The sequence below is a fragment of the Nomascus leucogenys genome, chromosome 18 (assembly GCF_006542625.1).
Source record: "Nomascus leucogenys isolate Asia chromosome 18, Asia_NLE_v1, whole genome shotgun sequence".
In the NCBI taxonomy this organism is placed as follows: Eukaryota; Metazoa; Chordata; class Mammalia; order Primates; family Hylobatidae; genus Nomascus; species Nomascus leucogenys.
In genome coordinates this window covers 51,275,298-51,300,560 of record NC_044398.1, presented here as the reverse complement: position 1 = coordinate 51,300,560, position 25,263 = coordinate 51,275,298, and the positions used below count along the sequence as shown (strand labels likewise).

At 43.8% G+C, this 25,263-nt stretch overlaps 1 protein-coding gene across 1 annotated transcript in view; it reads left to right on the top strand.

The window, feature by feature from the left end:
- LOC100591115 (supervillin-like) overlaps window positions 1–25,263 on the top strand; it is a 94,023-nt gene that overhangs the window by 9,292 nt on the left and 59,468 nt on the right. The window contains 2 exon segments of the mRNA XM_030797773.1: window positions 5,570–5,795; window positions 10,171–10,784. Of these exon segments, the coding sequence (XP_030653633.1) occupies window positions 5,570–5,795; window positions 10,171–10,784 (840 nt within the window).

Below are 25,263 nucleotides of genomic sequence, written 5' to 3'. Positions count from 1 at the left end.
TTGCTGGAAATTTGTTTGCAGGAAGAATTTTTATTTTCCTAAAAAAATTCACTATAGATTTCCACAAAGCATTAATAAGCTCACCAATACATTTAAAGGACAGTTTAATTTATGAGCTCATTTAATTCCTCACTGAATGATCAGAGAGGACCCTAAGGTGTCCCTTCAAATACCCACTATGTTGATGGATTCTAGCTTCCAGGAGCAATAGGCTTGGCATAGCTTTGCGTTGAATCTGGGCTTGACTGAAAAGAGTGCAGTGCTGGGCTAGTGGCGTCTGTACTGTGTAACCTGGGGCCTGGGTGTCTAAGGCACAGGCCGTGTATTTGAAATTCTAGTACCGGGGGATCAGTGATTCTCAGTGGTTCTCAATCTAGGATAGTCCTTAAGGGGCTTTAGAAGGACATTTTTTAGGACATTTTTGTGTCGCAACAATTGGGGGTGATTTGGCATTTAGTAGGAGAATCTGGGACATTCAACATCCTGCGGTACAGAGCCTACAGCAAAGCCACTTCCCACTCAGAAGCCATTAGCGCCCCCATAGTGATCTGGGAGCTCTCCAGAGCCAGCCTCCTGCGTCCATGACCCTGATGAGGTCCATCTGTGTGTCTGTTAGATCCTATCCTGAGAACTTCTCGTCTTATGCCCAGAAGTAGATGGCTATCAGAGGGCAGTGTTCACTGGTGGGCTGCCCAGCTGTTTTGTCCAGAAGAGGACAGAGATCTCCATGGGCAATAGGGTGACTTAGGCTGTCCCCTGTCCTTCTCTTGGTTCTCGCTGCTCCTGGCTGAGGTTCAGCTTTGTGATAAACTGCATCCTGGCTTCCTTCTCATGTTATCTTTGTCCTTATGGAACACTGAAACAGGGCGGTAAGGGCAGTAGGACAGTCTACCTTTCCTCTGGGCGGGAGGCTTGCACAATCTCCCCATTAGCTGATCTTTCCTTCTAGATTACAGGGAATAGAGAATGGCAGGAAGCATTCCAGAAGGAAAGATAAATTAATGATCTTGACACTCTCAACTAATGATCTTGGCACTCAACTAATGATTATGACGTTCTGTGTATGTTAATGGTTTTGATGCTTACCCAGATGAAATAGTGTGGGGGGAAAAGGGAACTATCAGGCTGGCGCAGTGGCTGCGCCTGCAATCTCAGCACTTTCGGAGGCCCAGACAGAGGGATTGCTTGAGCCCAGGAGTTCAAGACCAGCCTGGGCAATATGGTGAAACCCCTGTCTCTACAAAAAACTAGCCAGGCGTGGTTGTGAGTGCCTGTAGTCCCAGCTAACTTGCAAGGCTAAGGTGGGAGGATCACTTGAGCCTGGGAGGTTGAGGCTGCAGTGAGCTGTGATCACACCACTGCACTCCAGCCTGGGTGACAGAGACCCTGTTGATGGTGACAAGAGAAAGACACATTCCTAGGCAGCCAGGGACAGGTCCCTGGTGAAACCCGACCTTCAATCGAAAGACAGCCTAAAGCCCAAAACCAAGCTCCCAGTTCCAGATAGAGCCCATAACCAGAGTGAACACTTCTATCACCATCTTACCCTGTCTCTCTCTCTTGGTTCCTTCTCAATGATACCTGTTTGTTTTTTTTTTTCTTCTGGGATGGAGTCTCGCTCTGTCGCCAGGCTGGAGTGCAGTAGCATGATCTCGACTCGCTGCAACCTCCACCTCCCAGGTTCAAGTGATTCTCCAGCCTCAGCCTCCCGAGTAGCTGGGACTGCAGGCGCATGCCACCACGCCCAGCTAATTTTTGTATTTTTAGTGGAGACAGGGTTTTACCATGTTGGTCAGGATGGTCTCGGTTTCTTGGCCTAATGATCTGCCTGCCTCGGCCTCCCGAAGTGGATGATGCCTTTTAACCAGTCGAATGGTACTTTTTCCCAAACCTGCCTGTGGACCAGTCAGCATGCACTACCCCATTCTAAGCCCATAAAAACCCCCAACCTCAGCCTCACAGAGGGATACCCACTCTTGGGCCCCTCTTGCAGCTGAGTGCTGCCCACTCTAGGGTCCCCTCTCTGCCGAGAGCTTTCCTTCTGTTACTCAGTAAAATTCTTCTCTGCCCTGCTCACTCTCCAGTGTCTGCCCACCTTATTCTTCTTGGTCACAGGACAAGAACCCTGAACTCGCCGAGCTGTGGGCAGCGGGTAGATATGAGCTGTAAGTGTCCCTGTTTGCCGAGCTGTGGGCAATGGGAGTGAAGGAGCTGTAGCATGCCCCTGCTCCCTGAACTGTGGGAGTGAAAAAAGCCGCTGAGTGTCACACCCTTCTGCTCACCAAGCTGCAAGGAGAGGGAATAAAAGGGCTTGTGGCAAAGCTCCCATTCACTGAGCTACGGGAGTGAAGAGCTTCAACATTTCTTGCGAGCTCAGACACTGGGACTCCCCATTCAAGAGCTGCAACATCCCCTGGAGCTCCATGGTTGCAGGCATCTCCAAGTTTTTCGGTGCCACGGTGTTCCCCTTGTCTAGATGCTGGCACCCAACACGGAAGCTGCTTGTTGCACGCCTGGGCCAGCTGTGGGCTGAGGGTGGAGACGCAGCAGGCACAGGACCTGGGCTGGTAGCACCACGGAGCACAGCCTGCTGGGCAAGTGGGCGGAGCGAGCCCATAGGCCCGAGCAAGGCCCTGGGCACAGATTTCTGGCTGGCGAAGTGGCACTGAGGGAATCCTGTAACAGTGTAACCCTCCCTCCCGCCAAGCAAGCAAGGAGAAAAAAGCCACTGAGTGCTGTTTCCTCCTGCTCACCGAACTACAAAAGCCACAACACTGTCAAAAAAAAAAAATGAAAGAAAGAAAAGAAAAGGAAATGTGATAATGCTACTCAAGACCCTATTAATAGTTTCTATTTCTCAGTTAGGGTTTGAGGCATGGGTTCAAGTCATACCTTTTAGGTGCTCTTGGAATTTGGTTTCGATAGCTTCTTGAGTGGCCTTTTGAAAAATAGGGCTCCACTCTCCTTTTGGGGTTTAAGTAACTGATTAAAACGTTTGGCTCTTTGCCATCCTTGAAAATATTTTCAAAATATGTCCTACCAACCATTAAAGTTTTATCACCATAATCTCACTAGGGCTAATTTGTTGACTGGGAAGCTGTTGTTAATGGCCAAGCCTCCTCTCCCGAAGCTGCATGGCAGGGTGCACCATTTTCATTATACCCCTGTCTTCTAAATAGCAACATAATTAGAACGAGGACTTCTCTGCCTCCAGCTACTCTGATTCCTGGGGAGGCCAACTGAGAGACTTGAAGTAACAGACAGAGAGACTTTGTCTTTTTGAAGCCAGCTACCTTAACAAAAGCCAATTCAACTAGTTTTAAAGTGGCTATCATATAAAAATAAATGAAGAAAAACAAAGCTTACATCTCTGAACACAGTCAAAGGACAATACAAGGCCAGACATGGTGGCTCACGCCTGTAATCCCAGCACTTTGGGAGGCCGAGGGGGGTGGATCACCCAAGGTCAGGAGTTTGAGACCAGCCTGGCCAATATGGTGAAACCCCATCTCTACTAAAACTACAAAAATTAGTTGGGCATGGTGGTGGGCACCTGTAATCCCAGCTAATCAAGAGGCTGAGGCAGGAGAATCGCTTGAACCTGGGAGGCACAGGTTGCAGTGAGCCGAGTCCACGCCACTGCACTCCAGCCTGGGCAACAGAGTGAGACTCTGTCTTAAAAAAAAAAAAGGGGGGGGGTAATATAAAAGCTATATGTGTGTGTGCATGCGTGTGTGTGCGTGCGTGTGTGTGTGTGTAGTTTTGACTCATTACTAAAAATTACCACTTTGAGAAAAGAAAACGGAAATTGAAGCCATCGAAAATCAAATTCCTTTGAGTTTCTCCTGTGACTCAACCTTTCAAAACTTCTCATTGGCCCTGGCCCTGGGCTGTCCAGCCACCTCCCTTTCTTTCTCCCATCCCTTCCTGAGTCCTTCATAAGAGCCATGCAGATGAGCCTTTATGAATTTAAGAGATTGAGGAGCGGGCAAGAAGAGAGACCATTATTCTCCATGAACTTTGGCCATTTCTCCAAAGAAACAGTTGTCTGGCATCTCAGTAACATCCTTGTAGTCAGTATCATGTGAGAACCTCCCAACCTCAGCACAGTGTTTGTTCTGTTTCTCCAGTGCTGCCAGAAACATTGGGGTAATTACCTTACCCATCATCCACCTAAATTATAGCAAGGAAACCATTGTTAACATTTCCTTCCAGCAAAAGCCTGTGCAGGGAGGCGGAGGACCTGTGTTCATCTAAACTGTAGCTAATTGAAGCGGCCACTTTAGGCACTGTTGGAAACACAATCAGATAGTTACAGCCATTGACAGATTCCGTGACAAGGTGGAGGAGAAGCGGCTGTGAGTTCATGCTTGTAGCTTGCCGATGGCCCTGTGGGGTTCACACTCCTAGTCTATACTTCTGTAAATGATTTCCATAATAGAAGCTTAGAATACTTTGTTAAATCAAACAAAAGTTAGAAACGGTTACTGAGATTTCTGCTTAAAATACTTTCCTAGAGAGAGCTTGCTCGTCAGGTCTCCCTGGATTCCCCTAGATGAAATAAAACCTTCTCCCTTACCCTGTAGGATTTTACTTCCTTGCCAACCTATATATGTGACATTTACATAAGTCACATATATAGGTGTTGCAATGTATACACAACAAAACATTCTATTTAAATTATTTTAATGTTGCAATTTTAAATATATTACGTATTTATTTCATATTAAACAATATGTTGAGAATCTGGCTTAAAACATGTCTTAGCTTTGCCTTGATAACTCAGTCATTGTTATGGGCATCAAATATTCAACTTGATCTTAGGAGAGGATGATGCATCCGTGTGCGTGTGTGTGTGTGTGTGTGTGTGTGTATGTGCACTCTTATTCATTTGGCATCTGCCTCCCCTCCTGAAAAACAGTCTCCAAGAAAGCAGGAACTTGGTCAGCTTTGCATATCACTGTTACATAGGAACCAAGAACTGAAATTTGTGGTTCAATAAAGATGTTGCATGAATGAATAAACTGAGCACATAACTACTAAATACTATATTTTGTTCTTTTTTGGTTTTCTTTTAGTTGCAGAATTAAGACAAATTTTTGAACCAAAGAGAAAAGAATTCTTTGAAATGAGAAGGTAAGTTCTTTTTTTTTTTTTTTTTTTTTTTTTTTTGAGACTGAGTTTTTTGTAGCCCAGGCTGGAGTGCAATGGTGCCATCTCGGCTCACTGCAACCTTCACCTCCCGGGTTCAAGTGATTCTCCTGCCTCAGCCTCTCGAGTAGCTGGGATTACAGGCACACAACACCATGCCTGGCTAATTTTTGTATTTTTAGTAGAGATGGGGTTTCACCATGTTGGCCAAGCTGGTCTCAAACTCCTGACCTCAGGTGATCCACCCGCCTCAGCCTCCCAAAGTGCTGGAATTACAGGAGTGAGCCACTGCACCCAGCTGAAAAAGGTAAGATCTTTATAGTACAGAGTTATTGGAAGAGCTTGGCAAAGCAGTATTCAATTTTCCTTTAGACTTGATCACTGTTGCTCACTCTGCCTCTTGTGGTGTATTTCACAGAAAAGGAAGAATTGCCAGGTGCCTGGAAGGGATTGAAAATGACACCCAGCCCATCCTCTTGCAGAGCTGCTCAGGGTTGGTGACTCACTGCCTGCTGGAGGAAGACAACCCTCGATACATGCGAGCCAGCGACCCTTCCAGCCCCCACATCAGTGAGCGTGGAGCTGCGTGGCCCATTTTCCAGCAGGCTGTCTGGCTGGTTACACATCACCTTTTCCACCCAGTGGTATCAGAACATGATATATTCCACAAAAGTGAATTGTGCGGATATAATTTTTTTTTAAGACAAGGTTTCACTCTGTCACACAGGCTGGAATGTAGTGGCACAATCATAGCTCACTACAGCCTTGACACTTGGGCTCGAGCTCCAGGGTTCTCCCACTCCAGCCTCCTGTGTAGCTGGGACTACAGGTGTGTGTCGCCATGCCTGGCTAATTGTTTTTAACTTTTTTGTAGAGGTAGAGTCTCACTATGTTGCACAGGCTAGTCTTGAACTCCTGGCTTTAAGTGATCCTTCCACCTTGGCCTTCCAAAGTGCTAGGAATACAGGTGTGAGCCATTGCACCTGGCCTAATTTTTTATTAAATGTATTTGGTTTTTGTTTATTTATTTTTATTATTATTTTAGAGACAGAGTGTCACTCTGTCACCTAGGTTGGAGTGCAGTGGCCTGATCACAGCTCACTAAAGCCTCAACCTCCCAGGCTCAAGTGATCCTCCTACCTCAGCCTCCTGAGTACTTGGGACTACCAGCATGTGCCACCATGCCCGGCTATGAAATAGATTTGCTAAAAACAGCAACAACATGTATGTCATCTCTGCCCCACCTCACGGATCTGGCCTTCCATGTCACAGCAGTATGAAATGATTCCCCTCGCACATTGTTGGGTAACTGAGGCCAGTCATTTTCCTCCCCAGACTGGGGCCCTCAAAGGCAGTAACTTTGTCTTTCTTCACCCTCAGGGCCCAGCACAGGATCCGTGCTCTGAGATAGGGGTCTCTCAAGTTTCTCCCTGAGCACAGGGAGCAGCTGCTCTCAGCAGGGAGCGTTAGAGGCAAAGCTGCACCTTGAATGGTTACGGTTCTTACCCTGGATATGCAACAAAACATTCTATATAAGTTATTTTAATGTAGGTAATTTTAAATATGTTGCATATTTATTTCATCTTAACCAGTACATTGAGTGCGCGTGACGCAGTTTTCCCTAATCACTCAGTCATTGTTGTCATCAAATATTCAACTTGACCTTAGGAGAGGAGGATGCACACAGGGCTGCTCTTCCCACCACAGTCCCTGGCTCTGAGGTGCTGTGCTGCTGCTTTTTATTTTTTTATTTTTTATTTTATTTATTTATTTTTGAGATGGAATCTCACTCTTGTTGCCCAGGCTGGAGTGGAATGGCGTGATCTCGGCTCACTGCAACTTCCACCTTCCGAGTTCAAGCAATTTTCCTGCCTCAGCCTCCGAAATAGCTGGGATTACAGGCACCCGCCACCATGCCTGGCCAATTACTTTTTGTATTTTAGTAGAGACAGGATTTCACTATGTTGACCAGGCTGGTCTCGAACTCCTGACCTCAGATGATCGACCTGCCTTGGCCTCCCAAAGTGCTGGGATTACAGGCGTGAGCCACGGCACCTGGCTATGCTGCTGCTTTTTATAGCCAGTGTTTTCTAGTTTCTTCTTCAGAGAGAGCTGTTGATCTCACTTCATGATGCTAACAGTTTGTTTGTCTCCACAGTTTCTAATTCTCTGTGGCCAGAAAACTAGAGATCTAAATATATGTATTTATGGCTAGGTGTGGTGGCTCATGCCTGTAATCCCAGGACTTTAGGAGGCTGAGGTGGGAGGATAGCTTGAGCTCAGGAGTACAAGACCTGCCTGGACAACATAGCCAGACCCCATCTCTTAAAAAAATTATATGCATGAAAAATCAAGAATAGACAGATCAGAATCCCAAAATTTATAGCCAGAAATAAACCCTAGTGTATATGAAATGTTAATCTGTGTGGCATACGATAGTTTAAGCATCATATACTAGTGAGAAAAGGAAGAATTATTTAATGAAATAGTAATGGAAAAACGGGTTCGCCAGGGGATGGGGAGAGGCATATTCCTCTTCCCTCTTCATACCAAACCCAATAGTTAGTTCCAGTTACTCATGTGATTAATGTAAAGAAAATAATGGAAAAGAGAGGTGAACATTTAATTCAGGTAAAGCACAGAACAGCTGAAGAAATCACCAAAAGCTCAAGTCACTTGCCTTGACTACATAACAATCAACATCTGTACATTGTAAGGGAACCTTACAAACACATACACTTCACAGCAAAAGTGATCCACAAGCAAGTCGGAAAATATTCGCGAAGAAGACAAAGGGCTCATATTCTTAAAAGTTTACACAAAACAGGCTGGGCACAGTGGCTCATGCCTCTAATCCCAGCACTTTGAGAGGCCGAGGTGGGTGGATCACTTGAGGTCAGGAGTTTGAGGCCAGCCTGGCCAACATGGTGAAACCCCGTTTCTACTAAAAATACAATAATCAGCCAGGCGTGGTGGCGCACACCTGTAATCCCAGCTACTCGGGAAGCTGAAGCACAAGAATCGCTTGAACCCGGGAAATGGAGGTTGCAGTGAGCCGAGATCATGCCACTGCACTCCAGCCTGGGTGACAGAGTGAGACTCTGTCTCAAAAAAGAAAAAATGTTTACACAAAACAATAAAAAAAAACCACTATGAATCAATAAGACACTGTGCGATAAGCATAAGCAGGCATTCCAGAGAAGAAATAGAAAATACAAATAGCTAATACACAAATGAATAAATGCGTATCTTCTCTTTTTCTAGTAATGAAAGGACTTAAAAAAAAACACTCTGTGTTTATGAGGAAGTATATATTGCAGATGCAAGCGTAAATTGATGCAGACTTTATGGAAATTAATTTGACACTATAGCAAGTCTTAAAATGATGCACCCTTTGATAAAGGCATTCTACCTTTATGAGTCTATTGTGAGAGAAATCACAATGTCAAACTGATTCAAAGCTAAAAACAACTTAGATACCCAGCAATATAGGAAGGATTCAGGTCATAAAAGAATGCCTGTTAGAGTGTTACAACCCTTAAAAAATGATGTTTTCAGCCAGGCGTGGTGGCTCATGCCTGTAATCCCAGCACTTTGGGAGGCTGAGGTCAGGGATTGAGACCATCCTGGCTAACATGGTGAAACCCCGTCTCTACTAAAAAACACAAAAAATTAGCCAGGCATGGTGGCGGGCCCCTGTAGTCCCAGCTACTCGGGAGGCTGAGGCAAGAGAATGGCATGAACCCAGGAGGCGGAGCTTGCAGTGAGCCTAGATCACGCCACTGCAGTCCAGCCTGGGTGACAGAGTGAGACTCTGTCTCAAAAAAAAAAAAAAAGATGTCTTCAAAATAGATTTCCAAATATGGGAGAATATTTTATATAAAATATTAATAACATTAAATATTTTATCTTATTATTTTTTGAGACAGAGTCTTGCTCTGTCATCAGGCTGGAGTGCAGTGGCACGATCTCTGCTCACTGCAACTTATGACTCCCTAGTTCAAGTGATTCTCCTGCCTCAGCCTCCCGAGTAGCTAGGATTACAGGCATGTGCCACCACACCCAGCTAATTTTTGTATTTTTAGTAGAGACTGGGTTTCACCACATTGGCCAGGATGGTCTTGAGCTCCTGACCTCATGAACTGCCTGACTCAGCCTCCCAAAGTGTTGGGACTACAGGCATGAGCCCCTGAACCTGGCCTTCATTAAATACTTTATACAGAAAAAATCAATTCTGTAAAAGACTAGAAGGAATATATAAAAATGTCATTATTAGTATGTAGGATGATTATTGGTTATGTGAATTTTTACTTTCATATGTCTTCATGTTAGACATTTTCTTTGATTTCTTGCTTTCTTTCTTTTTTTTTTTTTTTTTTAGAAACAGAGTATTGCTCTCTTGCCCAGGCTGGAGTGCAGTGGCAGGATCGTAGCTCATGGCAGTCTTGAACTTCTGGGCTCAAGCTATCTGCCCATCTCAGCCTCCTGAGTAGCTGGGACTACAGATACATGCCATCATGCCCAGCTAATTAAAAAAAAAAAACCTTTTGTAGAGAGAGTGTCTCACTATGTTGCCCAGACTGGTCTCAAACTCCTGGCTTCAAGCCACCCTCCCACCTCGGTTTCCCAAAGCACTGGAATTACAGGTGTGAGCCACCATGCCAGGCCCACATTAGACATTCCCTACATCAGGCGTGTGTGCTATAATTGGAAACAAAGGGCCAGGCATGGTGGCTCACGCCTGTAACCCCAGTATTTTGGGAGGCCAAGGTGGATGAATAACGAGGTCAAGAGATTGAGACCATACTGGCCAATATGGTGAAACCCTGTCTCTACTAAAAATACAAAAATTAACTAGGCATGGTGGTGCGTGCCTGTAATCCCAGCTGCTTGGGAGGCTGAGGCAGGAGAATCACTTGAACCTAGGAGGTGGAGTTTCAGCGAGTCAAGATCGCGTCACAGCACTCCAGCCTGGGCGACAGAGCAAGACTCTGTCTCAAAAAAAAAAAAAAAAAAAAGAAAGAAAGGAAAACTCGATCTAAATACTGCACAGAAACCTCCAGCGTCCACAGCTACTCACCCTATGGTTCGGGTACCATGGACACCCACAGTCTGGAGTCCAAAGCCAAAAGAACTGCAAGGTATGGAGCAGAAAGAAGGCGACAGCTGGCAGAGAAGTATGGGCTGACTCTGGATCCCGAGGCCGACTCCGAGTATTTATCCTGCTATACCAAGTCCGGGAAGGAGCCTGATGCTGTCGAGAAACAGGAAGGAAAAAGTGACAAACAGGAAGAGTCAAGCAGAGATGCGAGTTCTCTGTACCCCGGGACCGAGACGATGGGGCTCAGGACCTGTGCCGGTGAATCCAAGGACTCTGCCCTCCATGGGGGTGACGGCGCTTTCGACCTGTAGGTGCTGCTGAACATAGAAAACCAAAGACGAGGTCAAGAGCTGAGTGCCACCCAGCAGGCCCATGACCTGTCCCCAGCAGCCGAGAGTTCCTCGACCTTCTCTTTCTCTGGGCGAGACTCCTCCTTCACTGAAGTGCCACAGTCCCCCAAGCACGTGCACAGCTCCTCCCTGCAGCAGGCGGCCTCCCGGAGCCCCTCCTTCGCTGACTCACAGCTACCCTCGTAAGTTAACCTGGCCCGACCCAAGTAAGCATCCAGCCCACGCTAAGCACCCTGAACACAGGAGAATACCTTCTTTTTGCCTCTCTGTGTGATAGGGTTTGGGTATTCCTAGCATCTTGTGGAGGTCAAGGCTCACTGGAGAAATGTCATGGCGTATGATTTTTTTTTTTTTTTTTTTTTGGTGACAGAGTCCCACTCTGTTGCCCAGGCTGGAATACAGTGGTACAGTGGTGCCATCACAGCTCACTGCAGCCTCGAACTCCTGGACTCAAGCAATCCTCCTGCCTCAGCCTACCAAGTAGCTGGGGCCACAGGCATGTGCCACCCCCAGCTCGTTTTTATATTTTTTATAGAGACAGGATTTTGCTATGTTGCCCAGGCTGATCTAGAACTCCTGGCCACAAGAGATTCTCCTGTTCAACCTCCCAACACGCTGGGATTACAGGCATAAGGCCACACCTGGCCTAAGATTCTTAAATTTCCACAATATCAAAACAGGTTCTGCCAAAGCAGGAAGCCTCGTGTTCTTTTTGTCTGTGTGTTTCTTATGTTCTTTTAAAAAATAAACTGAACAGGTGTCATGGGGACACTTTCATGGACTCCTCACTTCAGGACCCTCTTAATGGGTTTCCCACCCCCCTTTCATAGTTCATCTCTTCGCCGCTTTTCTGTAATCATATCAGAGACTGATGATTTTTGGTGATTGCTTTTGTTGCTGTGATTAGAATCACAGAACAGAAGCAGCACCATTAACCAGTGGAAGCATCTCAGCGAAGAGCACAGGAGTACGACTGCAATATACACGAAATAGAACCGGAATGCCTAGTTCTGTAAGTGTATCACACACTAGGACACAGGTATGTGTGAGAACCCCACATTATAAAGATCAACCGTTAGAGAAACCACTGTGTAAAAGGATCTCCTCAAGATAAGAGCAGCTGCCATTTGAAGAAATTGAAAAAGGTATAAAATTAGAAAGTCAGATGCCAGAAGAGAATATATGTTTATTTCCAAATTTAAATTTTAAAAGTGTGATAACCATATTAAAAGTGCAATTTATTTAACTGTCCTGCATAAAAATTTGGGGTAATTGTCTAGGTGGACTCAAGTTCAGACAGCAATAGCTTCCCAGGTGAATTGAGAAAAGATGAGAACCTAAGGTCAGGGAGATTCATTCTGAAAGAAAAGATTCATATGTGGGAAACACTCCTATTTCTTTCCCACTGGGACAGAGGGGTGCACAGCTGGTCATCTCTAAGTGGCAGTAACACATGTGAAGCAGACCCTTGTGGTACTGAAATGTTTTAACCCAAAGACCTGTCACCACATACTCTAACATCCAGACTGAAATATTTAGAGAGATCAGCTTCCAACAGAATTAAATACCATAGATCCCAAGGATGCATTTTGAGCACGTTTGTTCAGCCTTTAGCTTTAATTACTGGAAATGTAGGGACTGTGAGTTACTGTCTAATATTTTGAAATGAAGGTCTTTTGTTTGGGGAATTTGCATTTCATCGTAGAAACCATGTTCTTGGTTTAGTTACTCTCTACCAAAGGAAGTCCTTCATGTGTTTTGTGAGTAGGACAAAGAACCTAACCCACTCCAATTTAGAAAGATTATTGGAGATATTGGCCGATGTGGTGGCTCACGCCTGTAATCACAACACTTTGGGAGGCCGAGGTGGGTGGATCACCTGAGGTCAGGAGTTCGAGACGAGCCTGACCAACATTATTAAACCCCGTCTCTACTAAAAATACAAAAATCATCTGGGTGTGGTGGCATGCACCTATAGTCCAAGCTACTCAGGAGGCTGAGGCAGGAGAATCGCTTGAACCCAGGAGGTGGAGGTTGCAATGAGCTGAGATTGCACCATTGCACTCCAGCCTGGGCGACAGAGCAAGACTCCATCTCAGAAAAAAACCAACAACAACAACAAAAACCAAAAAACAATAATTAGTTGGGCATGGTGGCAGGCGCCTGTAATCCCAGCTACTCGGAAGGCTGAGGCAGGGAGAATTGCTCGAACCCGGGAGGTGGAGATTGGAGTGAGCCAAGATCATGCCACTGCTCTCCAGTCTGGGCAACAGAGCCAGAATCCATCTCAAAAAAAAAAAAAAGATTAAAATAAGATTATTAGAGATATATAATTACACTGGTTTAAAAGAAAAGAGGAATCTAATTTCAGATTGCCACATGATGACAGCTGTTGAAGTTGTTATCATGGTATCTGAGTTAGTCACCTAGATTACATATAATAGATTCTCAAAAATTCTCAATAAGATTTTTAATCAGTTGCAATAGTAATTAAGACTTTATTGACCATTCCTCGTAAAAGGACAGGATATTTCATATTTTGTGTGAGTTAAAATCTTAATATTCAAAAATGTATATAACTTGTCTTAAGACCTAGCAAAAAGCATTGTTGACATATTTAGGCCTGCAACAAAATAAAACCATTTCTTTATAGGTTATTTTGAAGATACATATTACCTAGAAGTTTCCATAAGCCAAGCCATAGCCTCACAGTACTTTACTTTCATGAAAAAGGTTAAAAAGAATTAAGAAATTGTAAAGGACTTCTGGAAGAGGCATATCCTTTATTTTCTAAGTTATTTAAGGTGTACGATTCTATGATTGATAGGCAAAGACACACAAATTAGTTTCTATATAATAGGAAAATACCTGAAATACATTTACATAAAGAGGAATGGAAAATATGTGACAAATTTGATGTTTTTAAAAAATTAAGATTTGGCCAAGCGTAGTGGCTCACGCCTGTAATCCCAGCACTTTGGGAGGCTGAGGCAGGCAGATCACCTGAGGTCGGGAGTTTGAGACCAGCCTGACCAACATAGAGAAACCTTGTGTCTACTAAAAATACAAAATTAGCTGGGCTAATTTTTGTATGGTGAATGCCTGTAATCCCAGCTACTCGGGAGGCTGAGGGAAGAGAATTGCTCGAACCCGGGAGGCAGAGGTTGCAGTGAGCCAAGATCACGCCATTGCACTCTAGCCTGGGTAACAATAAGCGAAATTCTGTCTCAAAAAAAAAAAAAATAAGATTTACATTGTAATGACGGCAGTTATTCAGCTTGTAAAAATGGATTTAAAATGTATTAAAATTCTGCTTATTCTTTATCTAGAGCCAGGAAATCCAAGTTTCAGAAAGTCATTGTCTGATTTCCATTTAGGAGGAAGTAAGATAAACCAAAATATACTTTGTAACCTAAAACAATAACAAAAGAAACCTCTTTGGTGACCTAAATAACCATAAGTGAAAATAATAATGTCATCTGATATGGAAAAATGTAGCAGAAAAATTTAAGAAGATAACAAGTGAAGAAAAAAAGTATCCTTAAATAACAATTTTAATGCTCTGGGGTTTTTTTGGGGATTTGCTCTGTCACTAAAATGGAATATTTTTCTCACTGCTACACTCACTTATCAGCTAGCTCTGCCAAACTTTTTGGCTGTTAAATCTCTGAAGCAACTCATTCCCATTTAATCATTTTATTCTGTGCTTACAGGCAAGAGGCTGTTTTCTTTTATTATTTAAATATGAATACAACACTCATGAATATACCATCAAAAGACCACCTATAGTGTCCTAAACATTCAAATGTGAGCCCCATATTCAATGCTGTTTTTGAGTGTGTTCATGTACATTAACACCTGTACACACCTGTGCACATATACAGAATAATCATTAATTCTTATACTTCACTGTACTATACTCCTTTTAAACATTACAGGCTAAATAACAGTCTTTAGGACAATATTTACCTGAGTAATTATTTTACAATTCTTTAGTATTCAGTGTATATGATAAAGAAGTTTTTTTTTAATTAGTTAATTGATTAGTTGCTATTACAGGGTCTTTAGCTCAGAAATCCTGTTAGATGCCCAGGAATTCAGATGAACACATTGTTCTGAAGAAAACTAAGAATACACCTAGTAACGAAATAGGTGAAGTAGAGAATAATAAAGTACTTCCAGCCCCACCTCTCCAACCCTTCCAAACCTGTAAACTTGGAATTTCATAAATGGTATTTGGAGAGGTAGTGTTACTGACAGGAGCCATCCTTGTAAATTCCACCACTGTGAATTTTAGAATAAACTTCAAAGGGATTTGAGTCCTATGGATTATTCAAATTTTTAAACATATGAGCTTCTGTTACTACTAGAAATTCTGAATCCAAAGCTCTTGTTGAATTTGCTACTTTATGCATCTCATGTATCTATGTAAAGGAAATGCGCTGTCTTTGTTACTTTTATGAGTGGAGAAGCTCACTGTGTCCAGTCCTGCTGCTGCATTTGCTGAGCATCCAGCTGTCACTCTCTGTTCTCTGGGAACTATGTGACTGGCAAAGAGAGAGTGAAATGGAAGGTAGACCTCATTTTCTAGTGGTGATCCACTCTAGAAAACCCTAGTTTGTTAGTTTTGTTTGTCATTACTGTACTGCAGTCCCTCACCACTCCTTTCTCCTTAGCAAATTGTATCCTTAGTGGTCAGAATACTATGGAGGTTTCATGCAGAGCTGAGGCTGACATTGGTCCCCTGGGAGAGTTGCCATTGGTGGATGACAGTCTGGGCAGGGCTCCCTATGGATGCCAGAGAGCTGCGGATCAGCTCAGGAAATAGACCAGGGCACCCTCTGGAATGCAGTTTCTGCAACACCTTGACACGGTGCAGACTCAGCCACTAAGAAAGGAAGGGGCTTGTGCTAGGCACTTGGAGTTTATTTCTGATTGCATTTGCTCATCTCCCGATGAGAGCTTTTAGTCTCCAGAGCCTCAAGCTCTCTTGGCTCAGTGGTCTGTTTCTATGCACTGAGAGAGGAGTCTGCAGGAGAGCATCGTGCTTGACCTTCCACACTCCCGTGTCCGCTAGCAGGCAGGTTTTCTGACACAGGCTGTGGGATTCAGGATAGCGCATCATGGAGAAACATACATCTCGGGAGCCACTTTCTAAAGAACAGACATCTGGGTCCTCCTCACAGCTTGTTCTATTACTGGAATGGAATTGGCTTCAGCTTTCAGTCCCTGTACCCCCAGACACCTGTGCTCCCTGCCATAGTGCTAGTAGCTCTCAGCTGTTAATAGATGATTAAGTCATTTCCTTTTTTTTTTTTCATTTTATTCTGTTCTTGTTGGCAAGTGACAATTTTCTTTACTTTTTCTTTTCTTTTTTTTTTTTTTTTTTTGTAACACAAAGTCTCATTCTGTTGCCCAGGCTGGAGTGCAGTGGCACAATCTCACTTCAGCTTTGACTTCCTGGGCTCAAGCGTTCCTCCTGCCTCAGCCTCCTGAGTAGCTGGGACTACAGGTGCATGCCACCATGCCTGGCTAATTTTTGTACTTTTTGGTAGAGACAGGGTATCACCATGTTGCCCAGGCTGGTCTCGAACTCCTGGGTTCAAGTGATTCACCTGCCTGGGCCTCCCAAAGGGTTGGGACTACAAGCATGAGCTACTGTGTCTGGCAGACAATTCCTATTCATTGGGTTAAATATAAATATATCTCCCCAAACCCTAGCTACTATGTACACTAGCTAAAAACTCAAAGGCGTGTGAGATTTTAAATGCAAAATTTTGTCCTTGAGCCTGTGTCCTTGCAGATTTTACACCTGTGCATATCTGCAGAATGGTCATTAGCAGTTTTTCCAGACAAGCGACTTTTAGCAAATTAACTGTTAATTTTAATGAGATTCAGAAGTTAATAGCCATTCCTAACATTTTGTAATTGGAAGCTGTTATATAATTAGAGCTGGACACACATATAGTGAAACTAATTTGACTGTGCTGGATTTGACTTCACTTTGGTAATAGGAAGCACTTTTTAGTCTGCAGACTCTTGGGAGTTGCAGGGAGTTAAAGTGTATCATTATATATTGTTATATACTTAGGGATACAACTCAAGGGCAACCCCTGCCCTTTATGAAAACTTCAGTTGAGTTATTATTTCCTGGTAAGATAATTTTCTGCCAGCCAGTTGCTGCATTAAAACAGTTCTGATACACCTGAAGTCACCATCTCCTTTTTCTGGTCCCCAGTAACCCTATAAGCCTCTCCCCTTGTAGGTGACCTCTGCCCTGTGAAGGGTTGGCTCACCCCAAGATTCCACAAAATAAATTGTCTGTTTGTTTATGTGGACATAAAGGCGTTTTAAGTACCTTATGTAAATCCATATAAACTGTTTCTACACGGCCCCTGCTCTTTTTTCCTGAACTCCGTAACTTTTTTTTTTTTTTTTTTTTTGAGACAGAGTCTCATTCTGTAGCCCAGGCTGGAGTGCAGTGGTGCAATCTCAGCGCATTGCATCCTCTACCTCCTGGGTTCAAGTGATTCTTCTGCCTCAGCCTCCCTAGTAGCTGGAATTACAGACACCCACCACGCCAGGCTAATGTTCGTATTTTTTGTAGAGGTGGGTTTTGGCCACGTTGGCCAGGGTAGTCTTGAACTCCTGACCTCAAGTGATCTGCCCACCTGGACCTCCCAAGGTGCTGGGATTACAGGCAAGAGCCACCATGCTCAGCCTGAAACTAACTTTCAAAGGACATAACCAACAAGCTCCCTGTTGAACAATGATGAAAAATAGTACTGACATAAAGAATATTAGACTCTCAGAAACAACAGTAACCCTGGAGATTATTTAGTTAAAAAACCCATTTATACATGGGAAAAACTAAAGATTTAAGAATTAACTTGATTGAGACCATAGAGCTTCTTTGACAAAACTGAGACCATCATCCATCCATTCATTCATTCAAGTTCTCTGCACCTGTCAGAGCTCTTTCCACTGCACACAACTCTCCATTTATGTAAATGCTATTTTTCATCATTGTGGAAGAAGAGTCTGCTGGTTTTTGCCCTTTGAGGTTAGATATTTTAGGAAAGAAGATTAGGGCATTATAGAAACATACATATAGAGACATCCATACTTATGGATTTGCATAAGACACTTAAAGCCTTCTCAAAAAGAACATGAAAACTTGTAGTCTGGGACGATTCAAACTCACTGGGCATCCTTCCACATAGCCATACCTCGTCGCTGTTGATTCGTGGGTTAACTTCAGCTCTAAGGTAGTTTAGCTAATCAATCAAGAAAATTATATTAAGCCTCCTGTGTGCCAGGCACTCTGCTCCTAGCTGGGCATATCAATTTTGTGCCCACACAGTGGGGCAAACATGGTTCTCCAGGTCAAGGTTGGGTGACATGGGAGTACTGAGGATGGGGTATTAATACTTCCCCCTTGGGGAAGTGGTTTTAGTTGAACCAAGTCCTTAAGGATATGGTGTGTTTGCTAGATGTGGAAGGGAGGCTGCCCCAGGCAGGAAGGCACAGACGTCCGACACAGACCTGGAAGGAGGAGGATGGGAGGAAGTGGAGAGCCAGGTGGGGACAATCATGGAGCACCTCGGATGACATGACCAGGCATTTGGCCTTTTCCTTGTGGACAGTGGGAAGTGCCTGAAGGATTTTAAAGCAAGCATGATTGATCATGAATTTGGAAATATTGCTTCAAAGGAGTGTGGAGGATTGCTCTGGAGGATAATTGATTCCCATCAGGGAGGCCCATTAAATGGTGGTTGCAGTTGCCCAGGCCTGAGATAATGAGGTCTCTGGTTCCAGTTGGGGCTTTGTCATTAACGTGGCCCTATTTGGCATTTTTTTAGATAGTCTGGCAGATATTAATGGTAGGGGTGATCAGATTTCTGGAGGAGGGATTGCAAATAAGTTTGATGACTAAAGGAGAGAGGGGAGAGGAGAGAGATGGAGGAGGAAGAGAGGTAAGAAGGAGAGGAAGAGACAGAGAGAGAACAGGATCATGTAGGCAAGAGGGCACGTGTACCTGGAACAATGGTTAGAAACTAACAAGGTGAAATTTAATAAAGTCCTGTATTTAGAGGGGAAAAAAATCAGTGCACAAGTTCAAGATTGAGGAAACTTGATTTAATAGCAGTTCGTGGGAAACAGACCTAAGGGTTTTAGTTGACAGCAAGTTCTTTATATGACTGCCAAAGTGATTAGTCCAGTCTTGGGGGACATTAATGAAAGTGAGTGGCCAATAACACAGGTATGCAATGGTCTCCCTGCATCCTGCAGTGGTCAGATTACATCTGGGTATCTCTTTCTAATAGGGCCACTGACAAATGTGTCCAGAGAAGAGTCCACCTTCCCATCTGCCCTGCTTTCTTGACCTTTCCAGTTTGTTTTTTGTTTGTTTGTTTTTGTTTTCTTTCTTTTGTAACTTCTCTCTGTCTTAATAGAAACTGGGACCATTTTTGGAGTCACTTCTACTTTCTGCGGTGTTTGGACACTGCACCAGTCTGCTCTCATGATCAGACTATGAGTTTCCCAGAGACATCAGAGCTGGAGCTTGGCTCAGCTTGGCATAGGGAGCCCTGATGTTATCAGTTTGGCTTCTGGGTTGCTGATGATCGTACTGGAAGGGAAAAGAGGAGAAAGAGATCATGAGCCAAATGAGGAGTCCCACAGTTGCCACTTCACAGGCACCCTATGTCGTAGGAAGGATATTCAAATGCCCAGCACCTAATAGGTACAAAAAATAGTTAGAAAGAATGAATAAGACTTGCTTTGTGATAGCACAACAGGGCGACAATAGTCTAATAATTGTGCATTTTAAAATAACTAAAAGTATAATTCAATTGTTTGTAACACAAAGAATAAATACTTGAGGGGATGGATACCCCATTCTCCATGATGTGATTATTATGCATTGCATGCCTGTATCAAAACATCTCAGGTACTCCATAAATACGTACACTTACTAGGTACCCACAGAAATTAAAAATTTAAACAAAAAACAAATGCCAAGCACCCTAGATTATGGCTGTCAAACCCAGAAGAGGACTTTAGCAATTTTATCAGGATTCCTCCAGACATGGCACTGTGAATTTGGTATTAAGCCTATCTATAATTCTGGTAAGGATGATTGCAGTGATAGCATTACTTGAATAAAAGCCTTAAGAGAAGGTTAGATACCTTGCCTTAGTCACTTTCATATCTCCTTCACTGCAACTGGCCATATCCAATAATACCAAGTGACCTAGCAAATAATTTTTGAATGAATGTTCTGCTGTTTTCTGTTTGCTTAAAGTGTCACCAAACTATAGCAGTGCTGTTTGAAATAGCCAATCTGCAAACTGTTAATCAGCACACAACCTATGAGACACTTGCTCCTGAATGTAAATTATGTGTGGTTTCCTTCGTTGAGAAAATCGTGCTGTGAAGAAAATGTCAGCTGAACTACACAGCAGGCTTAGCGAAGTTGTTAATTTCCCTTCTGGTGAGAGCCTTTTGTCTAATCATGGAGCAGGGACACCAATCAGCAGAACACACTGTGAGCAGCACTTGTTTATAAGAGAAAGTTCTTTCTGCTTTGTCTGGGATTGGGGTTCTTGTATGTGGTCTTGAGTCAAGCTGCTCATAAATATCATTAAACAGTAAATGGGAATGGTGATAAATGAGCAGAAAATCATCGGCCACTTGTGGAGCGTTGTGAACTGAGTCCACAGTCCTGAATGGCTGATTCTAGTCTAGTCTCATGATGAAAGCTGTCAAGTCCCCGATTACCTTATTCTAGGAGAAAATGCTGCTCCCTATGCCAGCATTTTCTGACAATTGTGCTTTCTGCACATACCTCCTCCCTCCCTCCTTTCTGGGCTGTGGTTACAGCATTCGGGCCTTCACTGAGATTAGCTCAAAGGGAGACTGGAAGAAATTGATTATCTCACATGTTTATCTTGCTTCTGCCCCCAGAAAATGCTACATTTTCAGTTCTCAAGAAGTCCTTACTCTGTAACCCAATGATGACATATTTTGATTATTTATTTATTTATTTTGAGACAGGGTCTAACTCTGTTGCCCAGGCCAGAGTGCAGTGGTGTGATCTCGGCTCACTGCCACCTCCATCCCCTTGGATCAAGTGATTCTCCTGCCTCAGCCTCCCAAGTAGCTGGGGCTACTGGCCTGCACCACCATGCCCAGCTAATTTTTGTATTCGTTGATAGAGACAGGGTTTCACCATGTTGGCCAGTCTGGTCTCAAACTCTTGACCCCAAGTGATCCACCCACCTTGGCCTCCCAAAGTGCTGGGATTACAGGCATGAGCCACCATGCCTGGCCTACATATTTTTTAAATGAGATACAATTTACATCAAATGCACAGATTTTAAAGATGCAGGTTGGTGAGTTTGGGTAAATGTATAACCATTATCCCAGTCAGGATAGGAAACATTTCCATCATCCCTTGTGCCTCTGTCCACCAGGATTGATTCTTGACTCCACGTGCAAAGACTGCTGTAGTCTCACAGTATCCTGTGTTCAACTCATTACGTTGTATAAAGCAAATCTCCCACTGTTAATTTCTTAACGAAACCTTAATTATTTATCAAAAATAAGCATAATATTAAGGAATACTTCATAAAATAACAGCACACAAGATTAAAAGAAATGAAAAAGAAGAATAAAAAGAAAAATACCACTCTTCAGATGTGATCTCTTTTTTCATATGGGTTTTTAAAAACTCACCTGCTATTTTACTATCTCTCTAAAATAATGCCCTCTGGGCCCCAGAAGTAAATTTTGTACTTTGATGGAATGATATATTTTAAAATCTGAGTTGGGCATCTCTTTGCCAACCCCTCAGTATTATGAGCAGGCTGTGCTGCTCCAAGGTGGAAAGCTCAGTCCACAACCTTCCACTGCCTGACTCCTTTGATTTGATATTGTTCATTGGAGAAACAAAGGAAGAAGGTAATTGGGTTCGCAGAATTCGTAGGTAATCGGGTAACTCTGCTGACGGTGGAACTGGCACTAGAGAGAGATCCACATCCGGTCAGGGTTGTGGCTGTGACCCGGAAGTTCTTGGTGTCTTCCTTGCTTAACCTTAGAGTCCATGAACACTGGCATCCCAACCTCATTCTTACCCATTCAAGCCAAGGAAGCAGCCATTTTCCAGAATGTGGAAGCTTGTCACTCTGGAAGGCTGGAAGGTGCAGGCTGGGGGGTCCTGCTGCACTGGGTCCAAGCCCCATCCTTTTGTTACCAGCCATAGGATCACAGGCAGTTAATGTCCCTTTTCCCTTGCACCCCACCATCTGCATCTATAAAATGGGGACGAGAAGACCTCATAGAGTTGCTGTGGAGAGTATCATCCACCAGTTCATTCATTCCACGAGCATCTGAGACCTGCTGTTCGCCACACATAGTTCTGAGTGCCACGGAGACGAGCATGAACGAAGTCTCTCTCTCCAGAGGCTGTCACATCCTAGTGAAGAGAGAGGGCTGTAGCGGAGGGGGCGGGTGGTAGGGATGATATTAGTGAGACCACAGATCAGGGAGGGCCTCAGAGCCACGGCAAGGGCTTTGGGTTTGGTGCTACTTGATATGTGGAGCCCTAGGAGGGTTTCAACAAGAGGAATGACCAATCTGCCTTACATTTCAAAGAATTACACTGGCTGCCAAGGAGAAGACAGACTTTAGGGGGCCAGGATGAAAACAAGTAGAATAATGGGGAGGTCATCTTGGTAACGCACGTGAGAGACGGTGGTGGCATGAACTAGAATGACAGCATCACAGGTGGCGGAAAGAGGTTGTATTTTGAAGGTAACCAGGAGAACTTGCTGATGAGGTAGGGGTGGGGTTTGAAAGAAACAGAGGGATCAAAGGTGAGTCTCAATTTTTTGGCCAAGGCAACTCACAGCAGGGATTTGGCATAGGGAAGACTCCAGTACAAGTTAGGACAGAGGGAAGTTGAGAGTTCATTTTCTGGGCATGTAAATTTAAGACGTCTATTAGATATCCAAGTTGAAATGTCAGGAGAACGCTGGGGCTCTGTATCGTGGGGGTGGGGAAGAGAACTCAGCTAAGAAGGCTGATGGGGGAGGTAAGAGACAGAAGAGGGGAGTGACGGAAGTGTCGACGGTGCCGCACGACTCAGAAGTGGCCACATTCTGCGAGATCATCACTACCCAGCGGCCAGGACAGCCTGTGCACCATCGGTGTCTGATTTAGGCCTCTCCTCATCCCTCTGTCTTTTCCGTTTCTGATGGCAGATAATCTCACCCAAATACATGTCATAGCCAACCTCACCAACCTCAAGGATCCTGAAAGCCTTACTTGGAGAAATGCTTTCCCAGACCACTCCGCTTTACATGTACTAAAGACAAACTCAGGCCCTCCTGGTGAGGCTGGACTCACCCTGCTGAAAATCGCAGGACTTCTGAATTGGGTCTCCATAAGTATTATGTCTTCAAAACATAAAAAGAGAAATTCGTAAACTTTCAGTGCTGTATTGACTATGAAGAAGGAAGAAGATAAGAAGCAAGCATTTTAAAAGGCTTCTTATGTTCTAGGAATGATGCCTTCACATACATTTGTTTATTTCTTGTTTATTTATTTATATTTTAGATACAGAGTCTCACTTTGTCACCCAGGCTGGAGTGCAGTGATGCAATCCTAGCTCACTGCAACCTCAAACTCCTGGGCTCAAGCAATATTCCCACCTCAGCCTCCCGAGTAGCTAGTTCTACAGACAATGCGCCACCCACACTTGACTAATTTTTTAATTTTTCATAGAGATGGGGTCTCGCTATGTTGCCCAGTCTGGCTCAAACTCCTGGCTTCAAGAGATCCTCCTGCCTCAGCCTCCAAAAGGGTTGGGATTACAGGAGGCATGAGCCACCACACCTGGCCTGTTTGTTTCTTACTACATACATTTGTATTTATTTTACAGATGTTCCTCAACTTATGATAGGGTTGCATCCCAATAAATCCATCATAACTTGAAAATATTGCAAATCAGAAAAATAAAGGAAACATTAAGTTAAAAATGCACTTAATACACCCAGCCGACCTTAGATATGCTCAGAACACTCACATTAGCTTGGATTGGACAAAACCATCTGGCCATGCAGCACACTGTGGAGATGGGTCGTTCCCCTCATGGTTGTGTGGCTGGTGGCCATCTGGGAGCAGCAGCTCACTGCCTCTGACCAGCATCGCAGGGGAGCATTGCACCACACACCATCAGCCCAGAAAAAGAACAGAATTCACAATTCTAAGCACAGGCTCTCCTGAATGCCTATCACTTCCGCAACATCTTAAAGTCAATAAATCTCACATCGAACCATTGTGAGTTGGGGACCATCTGTATAGGAAATACCAAATTTCAGTATTCACCACCCCGGTGGTAGTCCTTTGGTTTTTGGCTGGTTTCATATCTCAGGTGTAATAAGCAAATGGAGCCCGGTAAGTCCCCTGGGTCTGTGTGGGATTTCCATTTTATAAATGCTGACCCAACATTCTTACACAAGCCCCTGATGGAGTTTGATGATGATACTGATCAAATTTTATTCTTGCCAGTTAAGGTCATGTTCAAAAAGTTGTATTGCACTTACAAAGCCCTCTATTATACAGAAAGCATTCAGCCTAAACATAACCCTGTGAAGGCGGCGGATTCGTTACGGGAACTTGATGTCATTTCCAACAGCAGGTGTCTGCTGGCCCCTCTTCCCCTCTGCACACTGGACTGAGTTGCGCTGCCTTCGTTCCTGGCTGCAGGTGATGCGCCAGACTCTTCTTATCAAATAAAGATTGAGAAATTGGACCCTTTATAGTTGGAAATGAAATGACTCTAGATACATCTTAACTTTTTATTTGCTGTGGGCAAAATTGATGTGATGCAGAGGATTGGGAGGTGGGGTGATAGTTTTAGGAGTAGCAAGGCTGGAGGATCTTACTGGACAAACAGATCAGTCCAAGCCTAGACCGAGATAGAGGTCAGTGGTTACAGCAAGATGTACAATAGCGGTGCCGGGTACCTGCCTGTCCCCTCCAACCAAAACTCAAACCAAAATGAACTTAGAAAATTAAGTTGATTATAACTCTTATTTTCTTTTAGAAATTGCTTTGAGCAGGAAGGTGTTTCCAGCCTGGTATTTAAAAACTCTTGCAGACAGGATCATAAGATTTTGAGTTGGTAAAACATTTTAACTAGCCTGTAGAATTTCCTTTTTTTCTTTCTAAATTTTAAGAAAAGACAAGGCAGTAATCTGAGTATTCCTCCTGTGACTTGCTTTATGTTGTTAAAACAAGGTTGTCCTTACCCATGATATTTCTCTAAAATACCTTCAGCCTGGCGTAATTACTCGGTCACATTCTGCATGGCATCATACTCAATTGTGTGTCAAGAAATGAATGTGTGGATTGTATATTACCTTGACTACCTGCGGTATAAGGTTTTTAATGGCTGGGTTGATTTCTGATTCATCTTTGTCCTTCGTTAGCTTATTACTTGCACGTAGTAGGCGCTCAGTAAATATCAGTAGAACGAACCTGAGTTAGTACTTGTAACTCTTGCATTGGTTGCATTATTCAGTGATAATTATAAAAGGCCAGAGTGTGGGTACCTGGATGGTCAGTTGATAAGTGAAGGTGTGTCCCCTTTGG